General features: G+C 42.6%; 1 protein-coding gene across 5 annotated transcripts in view; it reads right to left on the bottom strand.

Moving 5' to 3' along the window:
- Positions 1-16,100, bottom strand: part of DGKH (diacylglycerol kinase eta) — a 189,293-nt gene extending 173,193 nt beyond the window's left edge. For 2 of the 5 annotated variants that reach the window (XM_064586055.1, XM_064586056.1), the window contains exons 1-2: positions 15,981-16,100; positions 9,043-9,246 (exon numbers count right to left, since the gene is read on the bottom strand). In XM_064586055.1, the coding sequence (XP_064442125.1) occupies positions 9,043-9,246; positions 15,981-16,040 (264 nt within the window). In that variant the 5' untranslated portion in view covers positions 16,041-16,100. Of the gene's footprint in view, positions 1-9,042; positions 9,247-9,950; positions 10,442-15,980 lie in introns of those variants that run through there. The other 3 variants (XM_064586054.1, XM_064586057.1, XM_045869511.3) reach the window with 3 other exon arrangements.
- Positions 16,101-22,185: the final 6,085 nt, after the last annotated feature.

Here is a 22,185-nt window from a genome sequence, read left to right as displayed (position 1 = left end):
TGCCTACTTTGCTTTTCCCTCAGAAGTCTGTGGTTCATTCCCTCAAGATCTTTGCTCAGATGTCACCTTCTCAGGAAGACCTTTCCCCTTCCTACCCAACCACCACTCATGTTTTTTCTCTACAGCACTTCTCACCTTCTATTATGCTACACATTTTACATATTTATGAGTTCATAACTTCTCCCTGCATTAAAATGTGACCTCCATGAAGGCAGAGGTTTTTGTCTATTTTGTTTATTGCTCAATCCTGGCACATATGAGTGTGCTTGGAACACCATAAATATCTTTTTGAATGAATTGAGGGGCAGCAAAGGAGTAAAAAAGAGAAGGAGGACACAGGTGGATGTATGGTACTGGAAGTATTCTAGTGCCTACACTGGATTCAGGGCTGCTCATTTTACCATTCTGCTTCACAAACTACAGAGATATGTTCATATATGTAACGTGTATATAACAAACATAATATTATATATTATAATATAATAATTATAATTATATATTATGTTCATATACCATATATAACACACATTACATGTATTTATATATGTAAGCATATATAAAATTTATATTTATTATATATTAATGATATCTAACATTATATTATAACATTATTTTAATAATTTTTTTTTTTTAGATAGAGAGCAAGAACGTGGCAGGGGGGAGAGGGAGAGAATCTTAAGCAGGCTCCACACTCAGGGCTGAGCGCAAAGCGGGGCTCAATCTCATGACCCTGAGACCATGACCTGAGTCAGTCGCTTAACTGACTGAGCCACCCAGGCATCCCCGTTATAATTTTAAAGTACTATATGAGTTTGTACAAACAATCCAAGTCAAAACAGTATGCCTGCTCAGGTATACAGCCCGGCAAAATTTCTGATTTAAATAAAATAGATAGAGAAAATGGCACCCCAAATGTCATTTCCGTCCCTTCACTAGTTAAAAATAAATTTTACGCATACTTTTTCCTCAACTATGTTTTAATAGACCACATGGAAAATTACCTTATATAATTCTTTTTAACGCTATATCATGACCTTTTAAAAATAGCATTTTACCTTATGGAAGTGAAACTAACAGTTTTCTTCGAAAACCTATTTGTAGAGTTAGCTACCTAAAAGCATTTCTTCTAAATTAGTCCTTCTAAAGATGTTTTTCAAAGTGATTCCGTGATTTTGCTAACAGTAATTAAAATCAGGAGAAATTTCAGCTGAAATTTTTTATTCAGAAATTCATTTTGCAAACACACACTCTTAAACATGTCACTAAAAACGGGGGATTCAAATGCAAAAAGACGTTATAAAATGCGTAACATTGGTGAGAGATATACTTACAGACTAAACAAATTGATAAAGGGCAGGACAGGAAGGAGGAGGAAGGGGTAGGGACTGGAGAAGGAGAGGGAGGGGGGAAGGGCGAGGAGGGGAGAGAAGTGCATCCACCTGTGTCTGTACCCTGTAGAGGTAAGGCTTCAAAACCCAAGAGGCTTATGGAACTCCTGAAAAAAAGGAATTTGGAACCTACCATTGGGTCCACCGTGCCGGGGAATAATGGCACAGTAGTTAGAAGTCTTGCTTTTGAGTTCCAGCCTGCCATTTACTCAGCAGATATTAAACTGAGTCTCAGATGTAAAATTTAGGCAATTTCACACAACTGTTAAATTAGCTCATGTGTATTCAGTTTATTCAGTTACGAAAACCGCCCTGTAAACAGTAAAATGCTAAGTAGAGAGGAATTTTTAAATTTCTGACATAAATGCCCCAAGCCTATACAAAAAGATTTATTACAGTAAATCACATGCTGGTGGTCTGAAAAAGTCGTAGGATTCAAATGGCACAGCGAGAAGGTTAGAAACTCCAGCTCCAAACATGATAAAGTTAATCATATTTCTTTGGTATAAAACAAGAGCCTGATCGTCTTCCAAATATCCTCATAACAAAGAGCAAGGGGGAGGGAATTATTACTATATATGTTCATTTGAAAAAAAAATAATAGGGCGCCTGGGTGGCTCAGTCGGTTAAGCGACTGCCTTCGGCTCAGGTCATGATCCTGGAGTCCCGGGATCGAGTCCCGCATCAGGCTCCTTGCTCAGCAGGGAGTCTGCTTCTCCCATTGACCCTCCCCCCTCTCATGCTCTCTCTCTCTATCTCATTCTCTCTCAAATAAATAAATAAAATCTTTAAAAAAAAAAATCTCTCTAAAAAATAATAATAATAATAATAAACGACTACCTAAAACAGAAACAACGTGAATTGAATCCTAAATTAAGGCTATCATCAATAATGATTATTGACCATTTTAAGCCACTTGACCAAATCAAAAATACAAATGTGTTTCAAGTGACTAAATATTCACAGAGAAATATACTCGATACCCAGCAAAACCACACAAATTTGCCAAGGAAAAATAATGTACTAACATGTTATGGCTTTTTTCAAAGGTCTATTCTTAGCTATAAACCAAACTCTCTTTAATTAAAACCTTTGCTTATAAACACATTTCCTGAGTAAGCAAAGCCTAACATCCAATATGAGTGAAACCCTGTACCCTGGAAACAGAAAGGAGCCCTGGGTGGTTGACAATGGTCGTGTCATATAACCTTTTGTCACTCCGACCACAACAGCAAACATGCAACCTTAAACTAAGCGAAGGCTTTCTAAATTTAAATACTTTCAAATAAGGCATCTTAAGTTATATGTAAAGGTTTAGTAAATTATTGTCTCTTATCTTTAATAATGGAATATCATGTTTAACTTGTAATCAAAATGGAAAGAAAGCTGTTATACCATGTATTACTGTACCAGGACTCAGATTTTCCAGTCTATATTTAGTTCACATTAAAATGGAAGCAAAGACGCAAACCAAGCTAAAAATAAAATGTTCTACAAAGATGAGATTTTTAAATGGATTGAAATCTAGCTTTATTTGGTCCCTTAAATGCTGATTGCATCGAGCAGCACCTTAACTTTGCAGTGCTTGGCAAACCGAACCGTACCATTTTCCACCATCTAGAATAGGGGTCAGAAAACTATGGCCCACCAGCCAAATCTATGGGCCATTTTCTTCTGGCCACCTGATTTTGTACAGTCCATCAGTTAAGAAGGTTTTTACATGTTTAAATGGCTTTTTAAAAAAAAGAAGATGAAGAATATTTCTGAATACCTGAGAACTATGAAATTCAAATTCCAGCGTCCTTAAAGTTTTATCCCCCCACTTATTCATTTAAGTATTGTCTATGGCTGCTTTCACAGAACAACAGTAGAGTTGAGTAATTTTGACACAGCCTTTATGGCCCACAAAGCTTAAAACTTTACTATCTGAACCTCTACAGGAAAAACTCACCAAGTTCTGCCCTAGATGAATGTTAATTATTCTTGTTATTCAAAATATCTTCCTGCTCATCACCTAGCAAAATGTTAAAATTCCTACTTGCTTCTCATATCCTATTGAGCTCCTGAACAATAAACCTGTCGATATTACTTTATTCTCATTTCTTAACAGTCTTCTAGCCATGTTTTTGTTTCTCCTCATACTTGGATCATCACCCAATCCAACAATTCCACTCAGAACTGTGCTTAAAAGTTTTAAGTAATATTTTCTAATCTATTCTGTCTCTGTTTCAAATGTTAGATGTAAACCATCATGGCCCACTAAGGGGCTGCCACCTACAATTTGAAAAATGCTGAGCAAGTCTTCCCTAGACTACTCTAACTACAGTTATGGTGAAAGATAATGTTTTAATTGCACAAACTGCATCTCATTAGGCAGTGAAAAATACAAATCAATATTTCCATATACTGCCCTACCATAAAGGTACAAGAATTTATTTATACATCCTTCATGTTAAAGTAAAACCAAGGTACTAATTGAAGATTGTGGTGACTATTTTCTTAATGTGCTTAAAGAGATATCTTAATCCAGATATAATGTTGCAAAGTTCTGAATATCTTTTCAGGGGTTAGGTATGTTTTACCTAAATTTAAAGACCCATAAAAAGAAAGACCCATCAATATTCCGAATTAACTGTAAGAAGACATAGAAATGCCAGATCAATGAGAGCACAATAAACCTAATTAGGAGACATTTTTGACACATGAAGCTTTAAGACCTTTGCCAAGATGAGTCATTTTTTTTTGTCTGAAAAAGTCACTGAGATGGTTCACTTGTTGATACCATGTGGCTTACGATGGTTGAACAATCTTAGTCTACAAATCTGACCGAGGTTCCTCCAGCCAGTCCCTGTATTCATGGGCCACAGTATTCATCAGCCAACAAAAAGCAAACAAAGCTTCTTTCACATTCATGTTCAAAACCAAGGTGGTCTGAGTTTATATTAGTGCTGTTTCAGAATGTCTCGTTTTCAATAAATACCTGTGAAATTCTCTGTAACAGTAAAGCTGAATGTAAAATCAACCTTCTCCTTAACACAGAACTAAGAATTAGGAATGAGAGCCAAGGACAAGGAGAGAGGAAGACAAGGGATGAATTACACTCCCATTGGCTTTCTCACATCAGCACCATTTCCACTTTTTTAATTAAGGGATTTTTTTTCCTTTGGGGAAATAGAGGCAGCCATAAAATTATCTTCTGTTTAGCACCTGGCTAGCTAGCTGAGACTACCCAAAATTCCACTTAGCTGATACAGAGAAAGGAAAAAAGTGAAAAACAGAGAGATAGAAAAATAGTACAAACCAAGGACAAAGAAACAGGAAAAAAATGAAAAGGAGAACAAAGAGTATACAAAATGGGGATGTGAGGAGGGTACTAAAATGTACAGGAGAATTTAATTATTAAATCACACTAATTTTAAAAGCATGCCAGTCTTATTTTTTACTTTAAGAGTCATCATATCCACTGCAAAAAAAAAACAATAAAAACTGAGATTAGTGTTGTCCTAAAATAACCCATATTTCCTACCATAGAGAAATGGGTAATTAAATGATGATATATCATGTTAGGCTGAACCAAATGAAATTTCCCACATTCAACCATTTTTTTCCAGCTTTATTGAGATATAACTGACAAACAAAATTATATATAAAGTATACAACGTGATAATTTGATAGACATACATATTGTGAAATAATTGCCACAATTAGGTTAATTAACATAACCAGCCCCTCACATAATTAATGTGTGTGTGTGCTTGTGTTTAAGGATGCTTAAAATCTAGGGATGCCTGGGTGGCTCAGTCAGTTGAGCATCTGGCTCTTGATTTTGGCTCTGGTCATGATCTCAGGGTCATGATATCAAGCCCCAAGTCAGGCTCTGCGCTCAGGGGGAAGTCTGCTTGAGAAGCTCTCTCCTTCTCCCTCTGCCCCTCCCCCTGCTCTCTCTCTCTCTCTCAAATAAATAAATAAAATCTTTTTTAAAAAGTGAGAATGCTGGGATGCCTGCGTGGCTCAGTCTATTAAGTGGCTGCCTTCAACTCAGGTCATGATCCCAGAGTTCTGGGATTGAGTCCCGCATGGGGCTCCTTGCTCAGCGAGGAGCCTACTTCTCCCTCTGCCTGGCTCTCCTTCTGCTTGTGCTCTCTCTCTCTCTCTGTCTCAAATAAAAATAAAAAATAAACTAGGGCACCTGGATGGCTCAGATGGTTAAGCGTCTGCCTTTAGCTCAGGTCATGATCCCAGGGTCCTGGGATCGAGTCCCACATCAGGCTCCCTGCTAGGCGAGGAGCCTGCTTCTCCCTCTGCCTCTGCCTCTCTCTCTGACTCTCATGAATAAATAAATAAAACATTTAAAAATAAATAAATAAATAAATAAATAAATAAATAAATAAAAAACTAAATAAATAAAATAAAAAGTAAGAATGCTGAAGATATATTCTCAGCAAATTTCAAGGCTACAATACAGGATTATTAACTATAGTCACTATGCTGCACATTAGATTCCCAGAACTTATTCATTCTATAACTGAAAGTTTGTACCCTTTCACCAACATCTTCCCATTTCCCAGACCTCCCAGGCCCTTGATCATTTTTGACCTACCCTTGACCATTTTTGACCTACTAACCTAGCAAATTCATTTAGTTCAACCTAACATAATGGAATACTTTCCCACCATTAAAAAGAATGAGGTAGATGTGCACACGCCATTAGGGAAATGATCGTATTAGAACTCCAAACAAGACACAGCATTGTGTACAGAATGTTCCCATTTGTACTTTTTAAAGAAACATATGTATGTTCATAGACATTTTCTGGAAGCATACCAAGAAATATGTCAACAGTTGCCTCTGTGATGAAGATTAGAAAGTCTGGAGTGAGAGGGAGATTACTTTCCACTGAATACCCTCCCATCACTGAATATCCTCTCACACTCTTGAATATCCTTTTATATGCATGCATTCTTATTTCAAGTAAGAAAAAACCCGGATACTTTCCAAATGCCACAATTAATTTGAGATTATTCAAATTATTTAAAACATTAACCAGTATTTACAACAAAGAACATTTTAAATAAGGTCATTACTTTGGTGGCCTTTTTTACCCCAAACCTAAACTCACCAAACAACTTCATGACCATAAGGCTCTTAAAGGAAACTAAAGTAAGTACCATGTTTTCATAATAATATCCATATATATGAAGCATTACATATAAGTGTATAATATATAGATTATTCATTTAAGTTATTCATTTAAGAAATATTTTGATTTCTTTTTTTAAGATTTATTTATTTTGAGAGAGAGAGAGAGCATGAGCAGAGGAGGAGCAGAGGGAGAGGGAGAGACAGAATCTCAAGCAGACTCCATGCTGAGTGCTGAGCCCAACACAGGGCTCGATCTCATGACCTGAGATCACAACCTGAGCCGAAATCAAGAGCCAGAGGCTTAACCAACTGAGCCACCCAAGCGCCCCAGAACTGCTTTCTGTCTCAAAAACCACTAGGCCTTGGGCTAGTCCCAGCCTCGTTCTCCTCCAGACTCTCCCATCTTGCCTATCTGTGGAGATGATCAAGCAAGTATAGTCTTTTTCTAAAAGATCTTTTCCCTTAACTCTTCCCTGGATCAAATTTAGCAGTTCTCACTTTATGAATCCCCTTCCTACCCTAGCTCTCTTCCCTGAGAATCAGTATGTGTGATAAAAAGATATAACTGATGAAATCTGTAGCATATATGAACAGTCTGGATTGAGGTGGGGGGGCAGGCGGAGAGTTTGAGGCTCACCAGTCTCAGGAGTTTTAGGCCTGGATCTCACGTGTTCGTATATGAAAATGCTGATGAACTTGTAAACATTTGTATGAGTTAGTATAAAATGCAGAATTTCTGAAATTCAATACATCTTGGGAAATTTAAGAAATATTTCATTTAACGATCACTCTCTAATCATGGAAAAAATCATGCACTAAATATTTTTATTAGAAAGTTAAATGGAAAACCAATAATAAATGTGCTTTTTGAATTTATTCTTAGTCTCAAAAACATGCTTTACCCCAAACCATAGATAATACAAAATTTAAAGAATATGAACTTAGCTATTACCATGAATTCCTGAGACCTACAAATTTTAATTGTACCCACCCCCAAATTTGTTGTGTAACCTAACTCAAATTAGAGCCATCTCTAAATTTTCTTTCAAGCAGTATAAATGTACTGGTAAATTCTGATATGTTTGCATGGAATTTTAACCATTTCATAAGAATCTATAAAATATGCCATTTTTTAAACTTACCATTTTGCCCATTAGTAACACAGTTTTATAAACTTTTTTAAAATTAGGATTTCAAATGTTAAAGGCACTGTTAGAAAGTCCCTATCTTGTTTAGCCGTTATCTTCTAAAAATATATTAAACCCATATCCTTAAGTTATCATAGATTCTATTAAATGAAGAAATGTCACTATTAAAATGAGTTACAGGATGGGCAGTTAAAAAAAAAAAAATGACCGAAGCAATCTTTGACTCTTTGCTAAGTGCATCTTGTTAACACTTGCGTGTGCTTACATGTATTTATTTTAGAAAATAAGGAGGCAGGCTAATAAAAGCATGATTTCATAAACATGTAATAAAAGTTCTACTCTCATATAGGAGTCCACGGACCTTAAAAAACAAATTCTCATAAAACTAACTACAGAATTAACTTTTGCAAATTTATTTTTAAAGAGAGCACACCCAATAATTTCATTGGTTCTCTTCAAATAACTCATTAAAGTACCCCAGTGATAACAGACTTTTAAAGTATGATGATTTTTAAAGTATGATGAAAACTGAAAAATATGAATAATCCTTCAGTGTGGCAAGCATTTCCTATGTATATGCTCAAGATCTATTTAAAACTCTCAACTTTGAGCCCTCGGGGGTCAAAAGCACCTGCTACATAAATAAGAGTAACACAGCTTGCTAATGTCCATATAACACAAAGAGGTTAATCTTCATTAAGATAACCATGGCTGGTAAGATCTGAACCCTGCACTCAGCAGGAACCCACGACTCAATAGCCTGGCTTGCTGATGTGTCTCGCAGGGTATGTTTAACTGCCAGCATCATTTACACAGGCGTCGCGCCTTGGCTTCTGCGGGAGGTAAGGGGGCTGTTTGCTGTCACCTCCCCACCCACCCTTTCGGAGTGGTCCTGGGGAGGAGACAGCTGCTGCCCGCGGGAAGGGAAGGTGGGGGGCTTCTTGCATCTTTGGCTGGTCGGCCTGCACTCGGCTCTCTGCGCAAGGCACATACTCCACCCAACCACTGCACGCAGGGAGGACAAAAAAATAAAACAGTCCTTCTAAGTTCCCTGAGTGGGAACTCTCAAGAGCGCTTCAGCATTTTCCCACGCTCCCGCCGAGCCGCTGGTTTCCTTCTCCTCCAAGTCGGCCGCCGAGCTCCCCGGGAGCCCACCCGGACCGCCTCCCTCGCCGGGCCGGGAATCCCTTCCTGCCGCGCGGCGGTCCAGCACCGCCGGCCCCGCCCCCGGGCCAGGCCCCGCCCTCACCTTGTGCCCCACGTCCCCGGGATCGCCGGCGCGCTCCGAGCGCCCCAGGCGCCCTCGCTCCTCGTCCCCGCCCCGAAGCCGCCCGCCTTCCACGCTGCCCTTAGGCCCGCCTCACCTTGGTCCGGATCTGCCCCGAGGTGGACACTTTGCGGATCAGTTTCTGGGGTCCCTCTTGCTCCGCTTCGCTGTCAGAGGAATCGTCTCCGGGCCCCGCCGAGGCAGCGCCGGGAGTGACCGCGGCGCCGGCCGCGGCGGCCGCTCCTCCCGCGGCGCCCGGAGGGTGGTGCTGGCCGCCGGCCCCGGCCATCCTCTCCGACTCCTGCGGGGACACAGCACCGCCCGGTGGGGGCGGCGGCGGCGGTCAGTGGGTGCGCTCGGTCCGAGCCGGGCCCAGAGCCCCGCGCCCGGCTGCAGCCGCCATCTTCAGCTCCCCCAGCCGCCCCCGCAGGAGCAGGGGCGCGCGGGATCAGACCCCTTCCCAGCAGCGGCCCTCCAGGCCTCTCCGCCCGGCTCCGGCCAGAGCGGCGAGCGCAGTGGGGCACAGGGGACGCGGACCCCGGCCCGCTTGGGACCCCTGCGCACCCAGCCTCGGGATGTTACAGGGTTCCTGACCCAGAATACGACCTGCACGGGTGGAGAGGATGGGAGTGACAGAGGGACAGGGGCAAACTACCACTTCCCCCTGGGGCCTGGGGTCCCCAGGATGGACGGGAGTGGGGGGCGGGGGAGGGTCAGGAAACCTCCGCAGCCCAGCCCCGCAAGCCGGGCAGTGGCTATGCTCCCTCCCTCGGCTCACGGGCAGCCGGGGCAAGAACGGCCCCTGGAGTAGAAAGGGAACCTAGAGCTTCCTCCCGACTCCCTTGGGTACACCCTGCCACCCCCTAGACCTAGAATCTCTCCAGAGCCTTGGGCCTCGCCGCACAGTTCCCGCTGAATAAAAGTCCCTTCCGCCCCCCAGATGGATGGGCGCTGCCCCTTGTCCCCCGTCTCACGACCCCTCAGCGCATCTCCGATGAACCATACCTCTCCCGCCTCTGCCTCGGGGTTCGGGTCCTTTCAGCTCTCCCGACCGCGGTGTTTAGTTCCTGGCCCACCCCCACCTCCATCCGGCGCACACGGAAGAGAAGAGCATTTTCCGGGAGGTTCCACTCCGCTCTGAGAACTTTTCGTTCAGAAAGAGCGATCCCTTTGGCTAACAGGAAACTGGGAAGGGCGTGGAGAGAGCGCAGAAACAAGAGAGTACACGCAGCCCAAGACCACAGAATGCAAAATAAATGCCTAAACTGAAGCGCTAACCGAGACTGCCTGGAAGCAAACAATGCACTGAAACCATGTGAACACCAGTGCCCGAGCACGAAAACATTGGAGGTCCTGGGAGAGCCACTCCCTAACCCGGACCAGAGCCGGAGGAAATGGGATCAACAGGCTGCCGCCACCCGCTCACAGCTCGTCCCAAGCGAGCTGGCTAAGCGGGCACTTGGGAATAGCAGCCTCGCGGCGGGTGTGCACGCTCAGCGTCAAAGAACCTTTGTTGGTGTGGGAGGGCTTGGGGGAGAAGACACTAAAATGACAGATTCCTCTTGTCATCCACAGAGAACTCTAAACTTAGCTGTAGTTTTAAATAGGGCAAAAAGTCCCCGCCAGGCTGTAGGGACTCTTCACACTTCAGTAAAGCACTGAATCTCTTCAGCGTGTTCCTGTCCTTCAGTACCCATTCCTATTTTTTCAGTTATGACCTTCTACTTTTTCAGTTGACATGACCTTTAAGGGTCCTCCAAACTAGCATTCTATTGAAGTTTTGTTTTGTTTCTTTTTAGTTGCAATCTTACTCTCAACAATAATTTGATTGCTCTGTCAAAACTAACAGTTCTAAGGGGTTATAAGAAACAATATTCAATCCCAATTCTATACATCCACATTGCTGATTAAAATGTAAAATGTGCTGGTTTGAATCTTCAGAGACAGGAGATTGCTGCCTTGAAATACAAACTGATGGAAGCTACTTCTCCAGCTTCTGTTGTCTTCTTTAGGAAGGGAAGGAGCCGGGCAAAATAAACTTTAAGAGCCGTTATGGCTTTGTAAATATGTAATTCTAGATCTACACAGAACATATCGTTGTGAAAGGAATTCTTTAAGAGAAAAATAATCAAAATAATGGCCTTTAGCCCAACCTGTTTGGTCACTGATGAGTCCAATGGTTTGTCAGCATAGACATGAACACCTAGCAAAGGGCACTTTGGAAGAATAAACCTAGTTCAGACTCCTCCTATAATGAAAGTGAGACCCAAAATCATGAGCTAGGGCCAAAGTCAAAATCGTATGATTACTATGCTAATATTCTATTCACTTTAGCACACCACATAACAAAATTTAGTTTGTCAATTATGTTTGTATTCACACTTCAGGCTTTCAAGTTTTATATAGCACCATGTTCCTAAGTCCAGGTGGAGTGGTTAAACTGAAATGCACTGTTGAACACCCATGCCCATCCTGTGATCTGAAGAGGGCTGAATAGAGTTCTCATTCTGATGCAGACACTGATTGCTTAAAGATACCCTAAAAGAGCTTCATGTGCAAGAGCTGGGCAATTAATGCCTCAAAGTGAAGGTATTTATTACTCCATAAAAATTTAACCTCAGTTGTACCTGCTCTTCAAAGACTCCTGTAACAAGTTCTAAAACTTGGTTGTGACTTTGAAAGCATAGCCAGTCTTAGCCTACTCATGCTAAATAAATTATCCCTGCTCTACAGTTTCCCTAGCACATAGAACACTCAGAGTGAAAATAGTGTGTAGGCAAATGAAGGAATGTCACTTCATTTCCCACAAAAGGCAGTTCATGAAAACCCTGTTTTCTTCAATCACCTCTTCTGAGGAGATTGTTTCAAGTAATCCCTAAGGGAAGGTACCCGATCCATTAGATTCTTCTCAGTTCTTATCCGTAAACTAGAAGTTTCCAGAATGAATACCCAATCTGGATAACGGTATACCTGCAAGGTACTTCACTTCCCTTAAAAATATAATAGCAATGTCAAGAGTTCCACACTTTCAACCATTTTAATGTAGCTCAGAACGGCAACTGAAACAAATTTCAAATATGTGGTATATTACATTATTTCTTCGATTTACAAGATTCCCTTGACTTTTTCCTTACGTGGTGTTTTTAGATTTTCAAAAAATTTCTTAGATGTGTCTTACATATTTCTTTTATTATTGTTACTTTGAAATCTTTGTTTGGCACATAACATATCACAAACACACTATTAAAAACTTGGACATAAGCCATGTAGACACTGCTTTCGGGATGAAATGGAAATAGAAGCTACCACTAAATCAGGTTTCTACTTTATAGGGCTTCCTGCCCCGTTTAAAGAAAGAAAAATTATTACACTGAAGTTGTATAAATCACAGCCAATTCTCATTGTGATACCGATTTTGTGAATATTAACATATTCTTACTGATAGATATTTTAAATTATATTCTTATTATTGACCATTACCTTTAACAAAAGAGGTTTAATATCCATTTGCAACTTTTAAATCCCTTACGGTCTATGCTTTTATGTTAAACACTATATCACAAATATGTAGAACTCTACACTTATATACGGAAGAACCCAAGTTAGACTTTCAAACAGTAACATTCTAGGACTCATACTCCTAATCAATGGGAACCATGCAAAGAACACTGCAGGCGAATAAGTACAGGCCTGCTTTCATTCAAACTTTATAACTACTTCCATAATATACTATCTGTTATATATTTGAAATTTAACATTCAAAACTTTACTCCATTAAAATTTCCTTGGTTGTTACCTGAGTGAAAAAAGATTTTAGATTCATCATGCTAGCAACTCCATGTACCTATGGTTATCCCTGCACCTAAGGCAAAAACCTTTTGTCACCTAGACCAAATGCACAAATATGCTTATAACTTCTCATTTATATTCTGGCCCCTTTTCCTTTGAAACTCTTCCCTTTCTAATTTTCCATTAGTTTATTGAATCATTTCATCAGAGCCAAGTAGACAAAAATCACATGGAAATAAAAACAAATTTTAGTAAGTAAAATGTACCCTAGTATCCTAGTATCACTGCCTGAGGTCTGCTTTGTAAATATGCCCACAATTTCTGAGTTTTGGCTGGAATTCAAGCTATCCATCTCCCCACCCCCGCCCCAGGATATCATCTATGAGTAAGGGTTGTTTGGCTAAATATCTTCCCTCCCACCACCAAAATATTTTCATATTGATTAGAAATTTAGGTAATGCCTCTATTTCCACTGATTTGATTACATTCCAAAGCTAGCATTAAAGAAAATACACAGAAACGTGAATGCTAACATTTATCTTCTTTTAGGCCTGATGCCATAGCTGGAGTAATGATAAGGCTAACTGTTTATTTAAATGCCCTCACTTAACTAAATAACTTCATTTTATCTCCAAATACAAAGAATGTCTTGAAGTCCAGTAGCTGACTCTCAGCTCGACATGGGTATATTGCAAGCCAGAAGTTCTGTTCTCTTTACTGTTATTCAGCATCAATTCCTAAGATTACGTTTACTCTTTTGTCTGAATAGTTCCATGTAGAATCATATCACCATGTTTTAGGTTTCATCAAAAAAGAACAAGGAGAGTATATCCTTATAGGTATGCTATTATACGCAATAAGGAGTAATTCAGGGTCAGTGTAATGTGACTATTTCCTACTCAATATTAAATATTCTTATTATAAACATTTTTAATGAGTATACTTTTATAGTAAAGTATTAATCAGACAAGAGATTTTTAATAACTGCAAAATGGACTCCTAGTCAAAGCAGATGTTCCTTAGCCCAAGGTCTTTGAGGGTCCACAGACTGGGCTTCAGGAATTCTGATTCACCTGAAATTTTATTATTATTTTTATACACATATTGCAGAGATACATTGTGCGGAGAGACTCCATAGCTTTGGTTAGATTCTTAAAGGGATCATTGACCCAAGATAAGTTCAAGAATCCCTGATTTTGATGAATTTTGTGTTCTTTCAAAACTTATTTAGACTAAGCCGATATTTCCTCCCTGAAATAATTAACATTTAAGCATTCTTTCCCCCCTAATTTATCTCCCCATTTCTTGTATATGCCACTTTTCAGTAATTTGGGTAACTATTTTTTAAGGAATTTAAATGAGAATTCTTAGACTTTGTGGTCACACACGTATGACCACAGGTTTTCAAATAAAATCACTTTGTCAATGTATCATTTTGTGCCACATACGTGAGCTCTCTGAAGATTTTTTTTTTAACTATCTGAATGTCAACTCCTAACATATATGAAACAAGACATTCTGTTAAGAATGTATGCTCTGTGAGGATGTAAGGATTTGTGTCTGTGTTAACTGCTATATACAACAATCCTGGAACACAGTAGATGCCAGATAAAATATCTGTTGAGTGAATAAAAAGGCCTTCAGTGTTTAAAGAAAATAAACTCAATTTTTTAAGGAGAGTTCTGCAGTCTGGGTAAAGTGTCACGGTTCATTCACACACTTCTGTTAGGGCTCTAGTTTTAAAGGCAAATAAAGGAGCATTTTCATTTTTGTCACTTAAAGTAAAGCAACATTAAACTTTTTCTCTATTTTCCTAGGTATGAAGTAGTTCTGCCATCAGTCCCCTAAAGTAAAATACATATAACAAGGTATTTTTCACTGTGATTGGTGTTGGCTTAAAGCATCTGAGTTCAAAAGGGACTTCATATAGGAAAGTTTAAAAGAAAAAAGTAACAGAAACAGGTCAATGAATTTAGTTCTCCGTGATCTTTGATTTAAAGTTCAAAACCGGATTGTTATTTTTAGTTTCAAGAACAATTTAATCCCCAGTGATAACCACAATAGAAGAAGTATGAGCAGATGGGCAACCTAACAACATGTTCAAATTTACAAAAGCAGAGACAGCTGCAGATACAGATGGATCAGAGTCCAAGGACACCTCTGAAAGGTCGGGAAACAAGAGGCAGAGAAATGTATTTGGGCAAAGGAGCTGAGAATGTACATACTAGCAAAGAAAAAGGAGAGCCAAGCCTGGCACCTGACCTAGACGCTCTTAACAGGCAGGGGGCCAGCCTGAGCAGACACGCAGAGTCCCTGGGAAAAGAGCATCCGAACACGTTGAACAGAACACGGGTGAGGCCAGAAATTTCAGACGAGGGTTTCCAGATAGGTTCAAGAATTTCAACCACGACGTAGGAGCAAACATCGAGGCAGCGCGTGGAGAGCCAAAATTCGATGCCAGGGAAAAGGCAGCCCACAGAGGGTTACAGGGCTCTGAGTGAGACGGGGATTCCGGGGTAGAATCCCTGGGGGGATGTGAGATGGTTCTGACTGTCTGAGTTGAAAGAAAGAAGGAAGTTGGAGGAGTTTGAGGGAACAAATCCAAAGCCCCCCGGTCTTCTCCTCCGTATCCTCACACACACAAACCACCCGCACACGCTCCTCTCGGTCCCTAAAATTACCCAACCTCTGGGCGGCATGTGCAGTGAGATCGCGGTTGGCTTCCCGCTTCATCCCGGGCACAACCCTGGAACCCTGGAAACCCCAGGGCCGGAGCGGCTAGCAGGAGGCGTGGCTCCAGGCTTCCAGCCGCGAGCAGCCCGCGCCCGCCGCGGTCCTTCGGAACCTGCGCGCCCAGGTGACGGCCAGGGCGCGGGCTCAGGAGGGAAGAGCGGTCTCCTCCGAGCCCGCACGCTGCCCCCACAGTCTGGCGCTCTCCTCTCCCTCCTCCTGCCCCCCGTGCTCTAAAATCGAGTCAAAAGTTGAGGAGTCGATGAAGCAACGGAAACGCTCCTCCGAGGGCCGTCGTCAGCGGTTCGCCAGCGGCCCCTCGGGGAGAGCCTCGGCTGGCCGGACAAAGGCGCTCCGGGCGGCGCGCGAGGAGGAGCCCGGGCGGCGGAGGAAGCGCTGCCCCGGCTGGGAAGCAGCTGGGGACCTCATCCCGGGCCATTTCCTGAACGGAACCCGGCCCGGGCGGGGGGGAGCAGAGGAGAAGTGGGAGGGGGTGGGCGCGGGCGCTGTACCCACCGGTTCCTCCCAGGCCGGGCTGCGGGCGCCGGGCGCGGGGCGCACGTGCTGCGGCTCCATCGCGCCGCCCGCGCCCGCCGGCCGCCCGGGCGCGGGGACCCGGGCCCCCGCCGCCGCCGCCGCCGCCGGGGCCGCTGGATGCGCTTCCCTCGCCGCGGTCCTCTCGGCCGCCGCCGCCGCCGCCGCCGCCGCCGCCCCGGCTCCTGCCCGGGGCCAGCCACCGGCCCTCCCGCCGTCTCCGGCTTCCGCCGCGCTGCGCTCTCCCGCCCCCGCGCCGGTCCCTTCCTCCTCCTCCTCCTCCTCGGTCCAGCTCCGAGCGGTCCGCTCCCCGCCGCCGCTGCCACCGCCTCCCACGGCCACGGAATCCGCCCCTCGCTCCTTCCTCCGCCCCCGGCTCCCTCCCCTTTTCCTCCCCGCTTCCCGCCCCTCCCCCCCGCCGCCCCCTCCTCCCAGCGGGCGGCCCGGGACGCACGTGACCCCCCTGTCAGGCCTTATAAGGCGCGGAACCGAAAGCGGCCGCCGGGTGGTCACGGGCACCGGGCGGCGCGGCGGACACGAGCAGCCGTCCCCGGGGCCGGGCGCCGGGCGCGGCGGGGAAAGCCGGAGCTGGGCCGCTCGACGCGCCGGCCACCCGAGCGGCGGCGGCTGAGAGTCCCGGGAGACGCCTCCCGGCGCCCCTCGCCCTCTCTGCCGCTCCCGGCGCCTGCAGCTCGCGCCCGCCTCCCTCAAAACGCCGGCGGCCCGGGGCTGCGAGCACCTCCCCTCCTTCGGGCGCTGAGGCTCGAAGGAAATCGCACTGGACAGTTACCGACTTCAACAGAGCAAGGGAGATAACTGCACTCCAGAGCCGCTCGCCGACCAGCTGTGCCAGGGATGGCGTATTCTTTGTGATGTTAAAAAGATTGCAGATGGGTTAGCATCTGCAGGAGGGTTTAAGCTTGAGCGGGAGTGCTTCTTTGATTCATTTTTAATGATCAACGGTTTCGTGGAAAGAAATCCGGCCACGGAGTCGATCTGCCTTCCAGTTCCAGCAGGACATTCAAATTGGGGAAAGGGACTGGCTCCCAGTGAGTGCTCAATAGATGGCAAGTCACCTCCTCCAGCCCTTTGAAAACAACGTTACAAATGGCGCTTCCGATCATCATTCTGGCGTGGAAATCGGTTTCCATCTAGTTCCTAGCCAAGAATGGCTTTTCACGGGTTATTCCCTCCCCTGGACTTTCAGGCTCCCTCTATCAGCATCTTCCCACGGCTCTTAATCATGTCAAACACATTCACACATTTTAAAAACAAACCGAAAAATTAAAAACACTTACTTGATCCAGTCTGCCTCCAGTCCCCACCTCCTCACAGCCAAGCTTTTTGGGAGATCGACGCCTGTTCTCATTATTCTCACATACATTTCTCAATCTACTACTCATTCTTCCCTGCAGAGGGACTTCCACCGAGGTGACCCTGACAAAGGCCATTTGTGGCTTTAAAAATGCCCTAAACAATGAGATTGCTGTTGTTGTTATTTTCAGTTCTCTTCTTACTTAACCCATCTGCCGCATTTGTCATTGGGGACCTGACTTTTGTCCTTGAAACTATGCCTTCCATTGGCCCCTTTGAGACTTAGGTCTCCAAGTTCTCCAAGCGTTTCTTGTTCAGCCCTCTTGCCACCTCTTACATGTTGAAGTGCCTGAATAATCTGCCCTTGCTCTGTTTCTAATGCTGCCTGGTCTATGCACACCCACTCATGAATGACTTCAACTACCAACCATGTGCTGATAACTCATAAACGGCCATCCCCACCCCAGATCTCCAGTTCTGTAAAGCCCATTTCTTACCAGAAATTTCTACCCTGACGTCCCATGGGCCTTAGACTCAGCTTGATTAAAACAGAAGGTAATTTTCCCGCCAGCTGGCTTTTCTCTTTTGTCTCATGCTCTCGGTAAAAGTCTTCATAATCCACCTAGTCACCCAAAGGAGAAATCTGAAAATTGCCCCAGGTTCTTTCTTCTCTCTCCCATTTGCCCCCTCCACACACCAGAATGTTCTATCACCTTCCCACCATTTCACTGTTCTTGCCTGGTTTCAGGTCCTCTGTTTCAAGCCCCAGAAATATTTCATTTCTTTCCTTATTAGTCTCACTGTCTCAAAGCTGGTGGGACCTCCACCACTGCCATCTCTCACATTGTGGCCAAAGTAAGCCTTCTCAAATACAAAATGGAGTGAGTCATCCCCTGAATAAGCCCTTCGAATGGCCCCCCATTACCTGTAGGATGAAGTCCCAGTATCTTAGCCAGTATCTATTTCTCCAGTCTCATCAAACAACTCTGAGCTCCTCACATGCAGTTTCCTGTAAGGCCACTTAATTTTATGCTGTGCTGTCTCACGGGATGTCCTTCTTCTTACTCAGCCTGTCCAAACACCTGCTCATCTTTCAGGATTCAATCTAAGAGTTGCTTCGTTATGAAATCTTTTGACCCTGCTGCAGGTTAGAACTGGCCACTCACTCGAGATGAAATGCACACCCCCCTACCCCATCACAATGCCTTGGAAGACTTTATTAAACTCATTTTTTAACATAGTATCCTTGACGACAAGTATTATGACAGACTTAATCTCCATTTTCCTAGTTCTCAGTAGTTCCTGATGTATCATACGTGCTCAGTAAAGGTTGAATGAATGAATTATGTGATAGAATTGGAATTACCATATTTTTATGGCTATAGAAAACCAGTTTCCCATGTATTACTCTCATTTAATTCTCACAATTCTGCAAATAAAATATTATCATCTTTTATAGTGATAGAAATTGAAACTAGAAAAGAATGAAGCAATCTGCCCCAGGTGCCACTGTATAAATCGCAAAGCCAGGACTATAATCCAGTCGCCTAGGTAAATTCACTACATATTTATCTGTCCATTGTTTTTTCACCATAAATTCTATTTTGCACGCTACCATGGCTTTCTTTTTGTTAGTGGTCGCCTGGTATATGTCTTTTCATCTTTTTATTTCCAACCATTCTGAGTCATTATGTTTTAAGTGTGTCTTGTAAACAACAGTTGAATTTTGGTAGTATTAACTCATTCGAGAGTCTGCCTTTGAGTCATCTATTTTAATCAGTTTTCATTTATCATGGATATTAATTAGGGTAAAAGGTGATTGTAAGAAAGAGATCCTTCCTCTCTGGCTCCTCCCAAGCACAGTGTTTATTTCCCTCTCCTGAAACAGTCTTAGGATAAGTGGTCCAGGTTGTTAGGGCAGCTCCTTTGCTCCATTTTGCTATTCCATCCCCTAGGGCACTGCCTTTATCTATGTGGGAGAAGCTGGTTAGGGGAGTTCTAGCTCAAGGAAGGAAGAAAAGAGTATAAAGGAGCACAAGCCTAACTTCTTAAGACTTAGATCCAGAAGTGACACGCTTCTCATCTGCTCATATGGCATTGGCCAGAACTTGGTTACATGGTCATACCTAGCAGCAAGGAGGCAGGAAAATGAAGCCATTAGCTGGGCAGCCATGTTCCAACCACGACTCTATTACTATGGAAGACAGAAAATAGGTTTTGGTGAAAACTAGCATTCTCTGTTACACCAGGAATACCGTCTTTGGATTTATTACTACCACCTTCTCATGTCATATTTAACTTTCTTTTTCTTTGCTTCTTTTTTGCCCCTTTCTTGCTTTCTATTCCATTAATTGAATTTTCTTTCATTTGCTCTTTTTCTAAACACTCCTACTGTTTTGGAATTTTTACCTTTTATTTCAATTCTCAGTGGTTACCCTTAAAATATTAACGTTTATACTTAACATCCAAGATTCCATCAATATCTTCAACCCCTTCTTTTAAAGATGATCTTAAACAAACAAAAATAAATAGAACACCTTAGCTCAGAATTCCTTTCCTATAAACTATGTATTGCTATCTAGTATTTTTTAATTCCCCACGTATTTTTTAGTTCTTCACTAAATTAGTCATCACCATTACTACTTTTATAATTATTTGATTAATTTTCCTAACATAGTTTATCAGTGTTTTTCCTTACTATTTGCTTTTTGTATCTCACCCTTTCCTTCTGGGCTCAATTTATGTCTTGGTGAAATATGTTCTTCAGTATTTTTATTCATCATATTTGCGAGTAAAATTCTCTGTTTCGTCTCTCTCATTTTATTTTCTCTCACATTCTTGAATCAGAATTTTGTCAGCTAAGGAATTCTAAGTTGACAACCATGGACTCCAACACCTTGATGTTACTGTTTCATTACCTTCTGGTATCTACTGTTTGGTGATAGAAGTCTGGTCAGTCTCACTGTTATTCCTTTATAGATTTTTTTTTCACCATAGTAACTTAATATTTTCTTTTTTTCCCCCCAGTTAATGCTTACATTAGTGATTTGTGTCTAGGTAGATTTTGTTTTTTAGATAGATTGTTCAGGACTCAATGTTCATCTTCAGCCTGAAGACTCAGGTCCTTCTTCAGTTTTGGACAATTTTCAGCCCTTGGGTACTTCAAATATTCCCCCCCCCCCACTCCCACCCCATGCATTTTTTTCCTCTATTTTATCTTTCTGGAACTCCTATTAGGTAAGAGTTTGAGTTTATCTTTTTCTTCCATATTTCCGCTCTTTTTCTCTGTGCTGCTCTTGGGTAATTTTCTCAGATCCCTTTGATTCTCTCTCTAGATTCTCTTTGCAGCTGTATTATATACTCTTTAATATGGACATTGAATTTTAATTTATTTACATTTCTAAAATTTTCATTTCTTTTGTTTTCAAACCTACTTGCTCTTTTTTTTCATAATATCTTACTTTTGTCCTAGAGTCTATTCTTTCCTTTATCACTTTGAACATCTTAAACACATTTATGTAAAAGTCTTTCAAATTACTCTAATAGAGCACACTTACCACGATGCACAGAGTAATGTATAGAATTGTTGAATCACTATATTGTACACCTGAAACTAATATAACACTGTATGTTAACTATACTAGAATTAAAATTAAAAACTGAACTTAAAAGTTGTTCTAATATCTATAGTTAACAGAGTGCAAATTCTTCCATCTGTTGCACTAGCTGAGTCACAACTGTGGTGGCATGTTTCCTTGTGTGCTTTATTATGTTTTACTCTGAGCTTCTCTTCAGAGGGACTTGTTTTCCATGATGGTTTTACATCTCTGTGAGGTATTACATTTGACTCAGGGACCTCCAGGTTTTCCTGGCTCACTTACATGTCTGGCAGTGGATGCTGGAAAGCTCAAACAGATGAAGGCTGCACAGCCCAGGGCTCCTTAAGTCTCTCTCTGTTTCCAAGGGGCTTCTCCACAACTCCTCAGCATGGTGGCTTCCGGATATCTGGATTGACTTCTTATATATAGGATCAGGGCTCCTAATGTGTATGTCAAGAAAGAGCATGACAGATGGGTGCTGTATTCTATTATGAACTCACCTCAGAAATCATATAGTATCATTTTCACCAAGTGAATTGAATGGAGTTGTCAGAAAACCCTGCTCAGTTGCAAGGGTATGGAACATACGGACCTCAAACTTGTCAGTGGGAGGAGTATCCGAAACATTTGATGAGGAACATTTGGGATGAGATGTATATACTTGTGCAGTCCTCTTTGGAACATCCAATCTACCACAGTGGTATATCTCAGTAAATTTCAGTGTCATGTTTCTGGGCAACCAGAGGTTCATTCTCAGATTAGATTATATTCGTAGAGGGATATTCCTTCTCTCTGACCCAGCACCTGGAGAACATGAGTTATCATCCATGAAGAAGCCAGCCAACTAAAATGCAGGCATAGAGTCTTCTTCACACTGAAGAAGCACAGAGCTGCACCATTCCACTGCCCCAGCCAAATCTTTGGTGGAGCATATTGGAGTCTGACAAAACCTCCCATAGAAATCATCTGACAAAGACCCTCTACTTAAGGTCTGTACTTGAAGCAAGTTTACAAACAGATTACATCTTAGGAATAATGTACCTACCTGAAGCAGGAAATAGAAATCACAACCCTCGTTCCACTTTATCAAAGTAATGTGGGGCTCACAAAAAGAAGAGCAATAGCAAACCCAACTCTCTGTGGCTCACATTGGCCGTTATCCCTGCTGCCTTAATAAAGAGACCCTTCATGATCTCTCATGTAGCAGGGTGCTGGGGGTGTTCTCTACTTATTACAGATCACAACTTAGGCGTACAAATTCTACAAATGATTTT

This window comes from Mirounga angustirostris, unplaced genomic scaffold (assembly GCF_029215605.1).
Source record: "Mirounga angustirostris isolate CCGP_5_RB_7025 unplaced genomic scaffold, mMirAng1.0.hap1 SCAF_3, whole genome shotgun sequence".
Taxonomy (NCBI): Eukaryota; Metazoa; Chordata; class Mammalia; order Carnivora; family Phocidae; genus Mirounga; species Mirounga angustirostris.
Note: the sequence above shows the minus strand (reverse complement) of the source record. Positions and strands in the feature narration are given on the sequence as shown.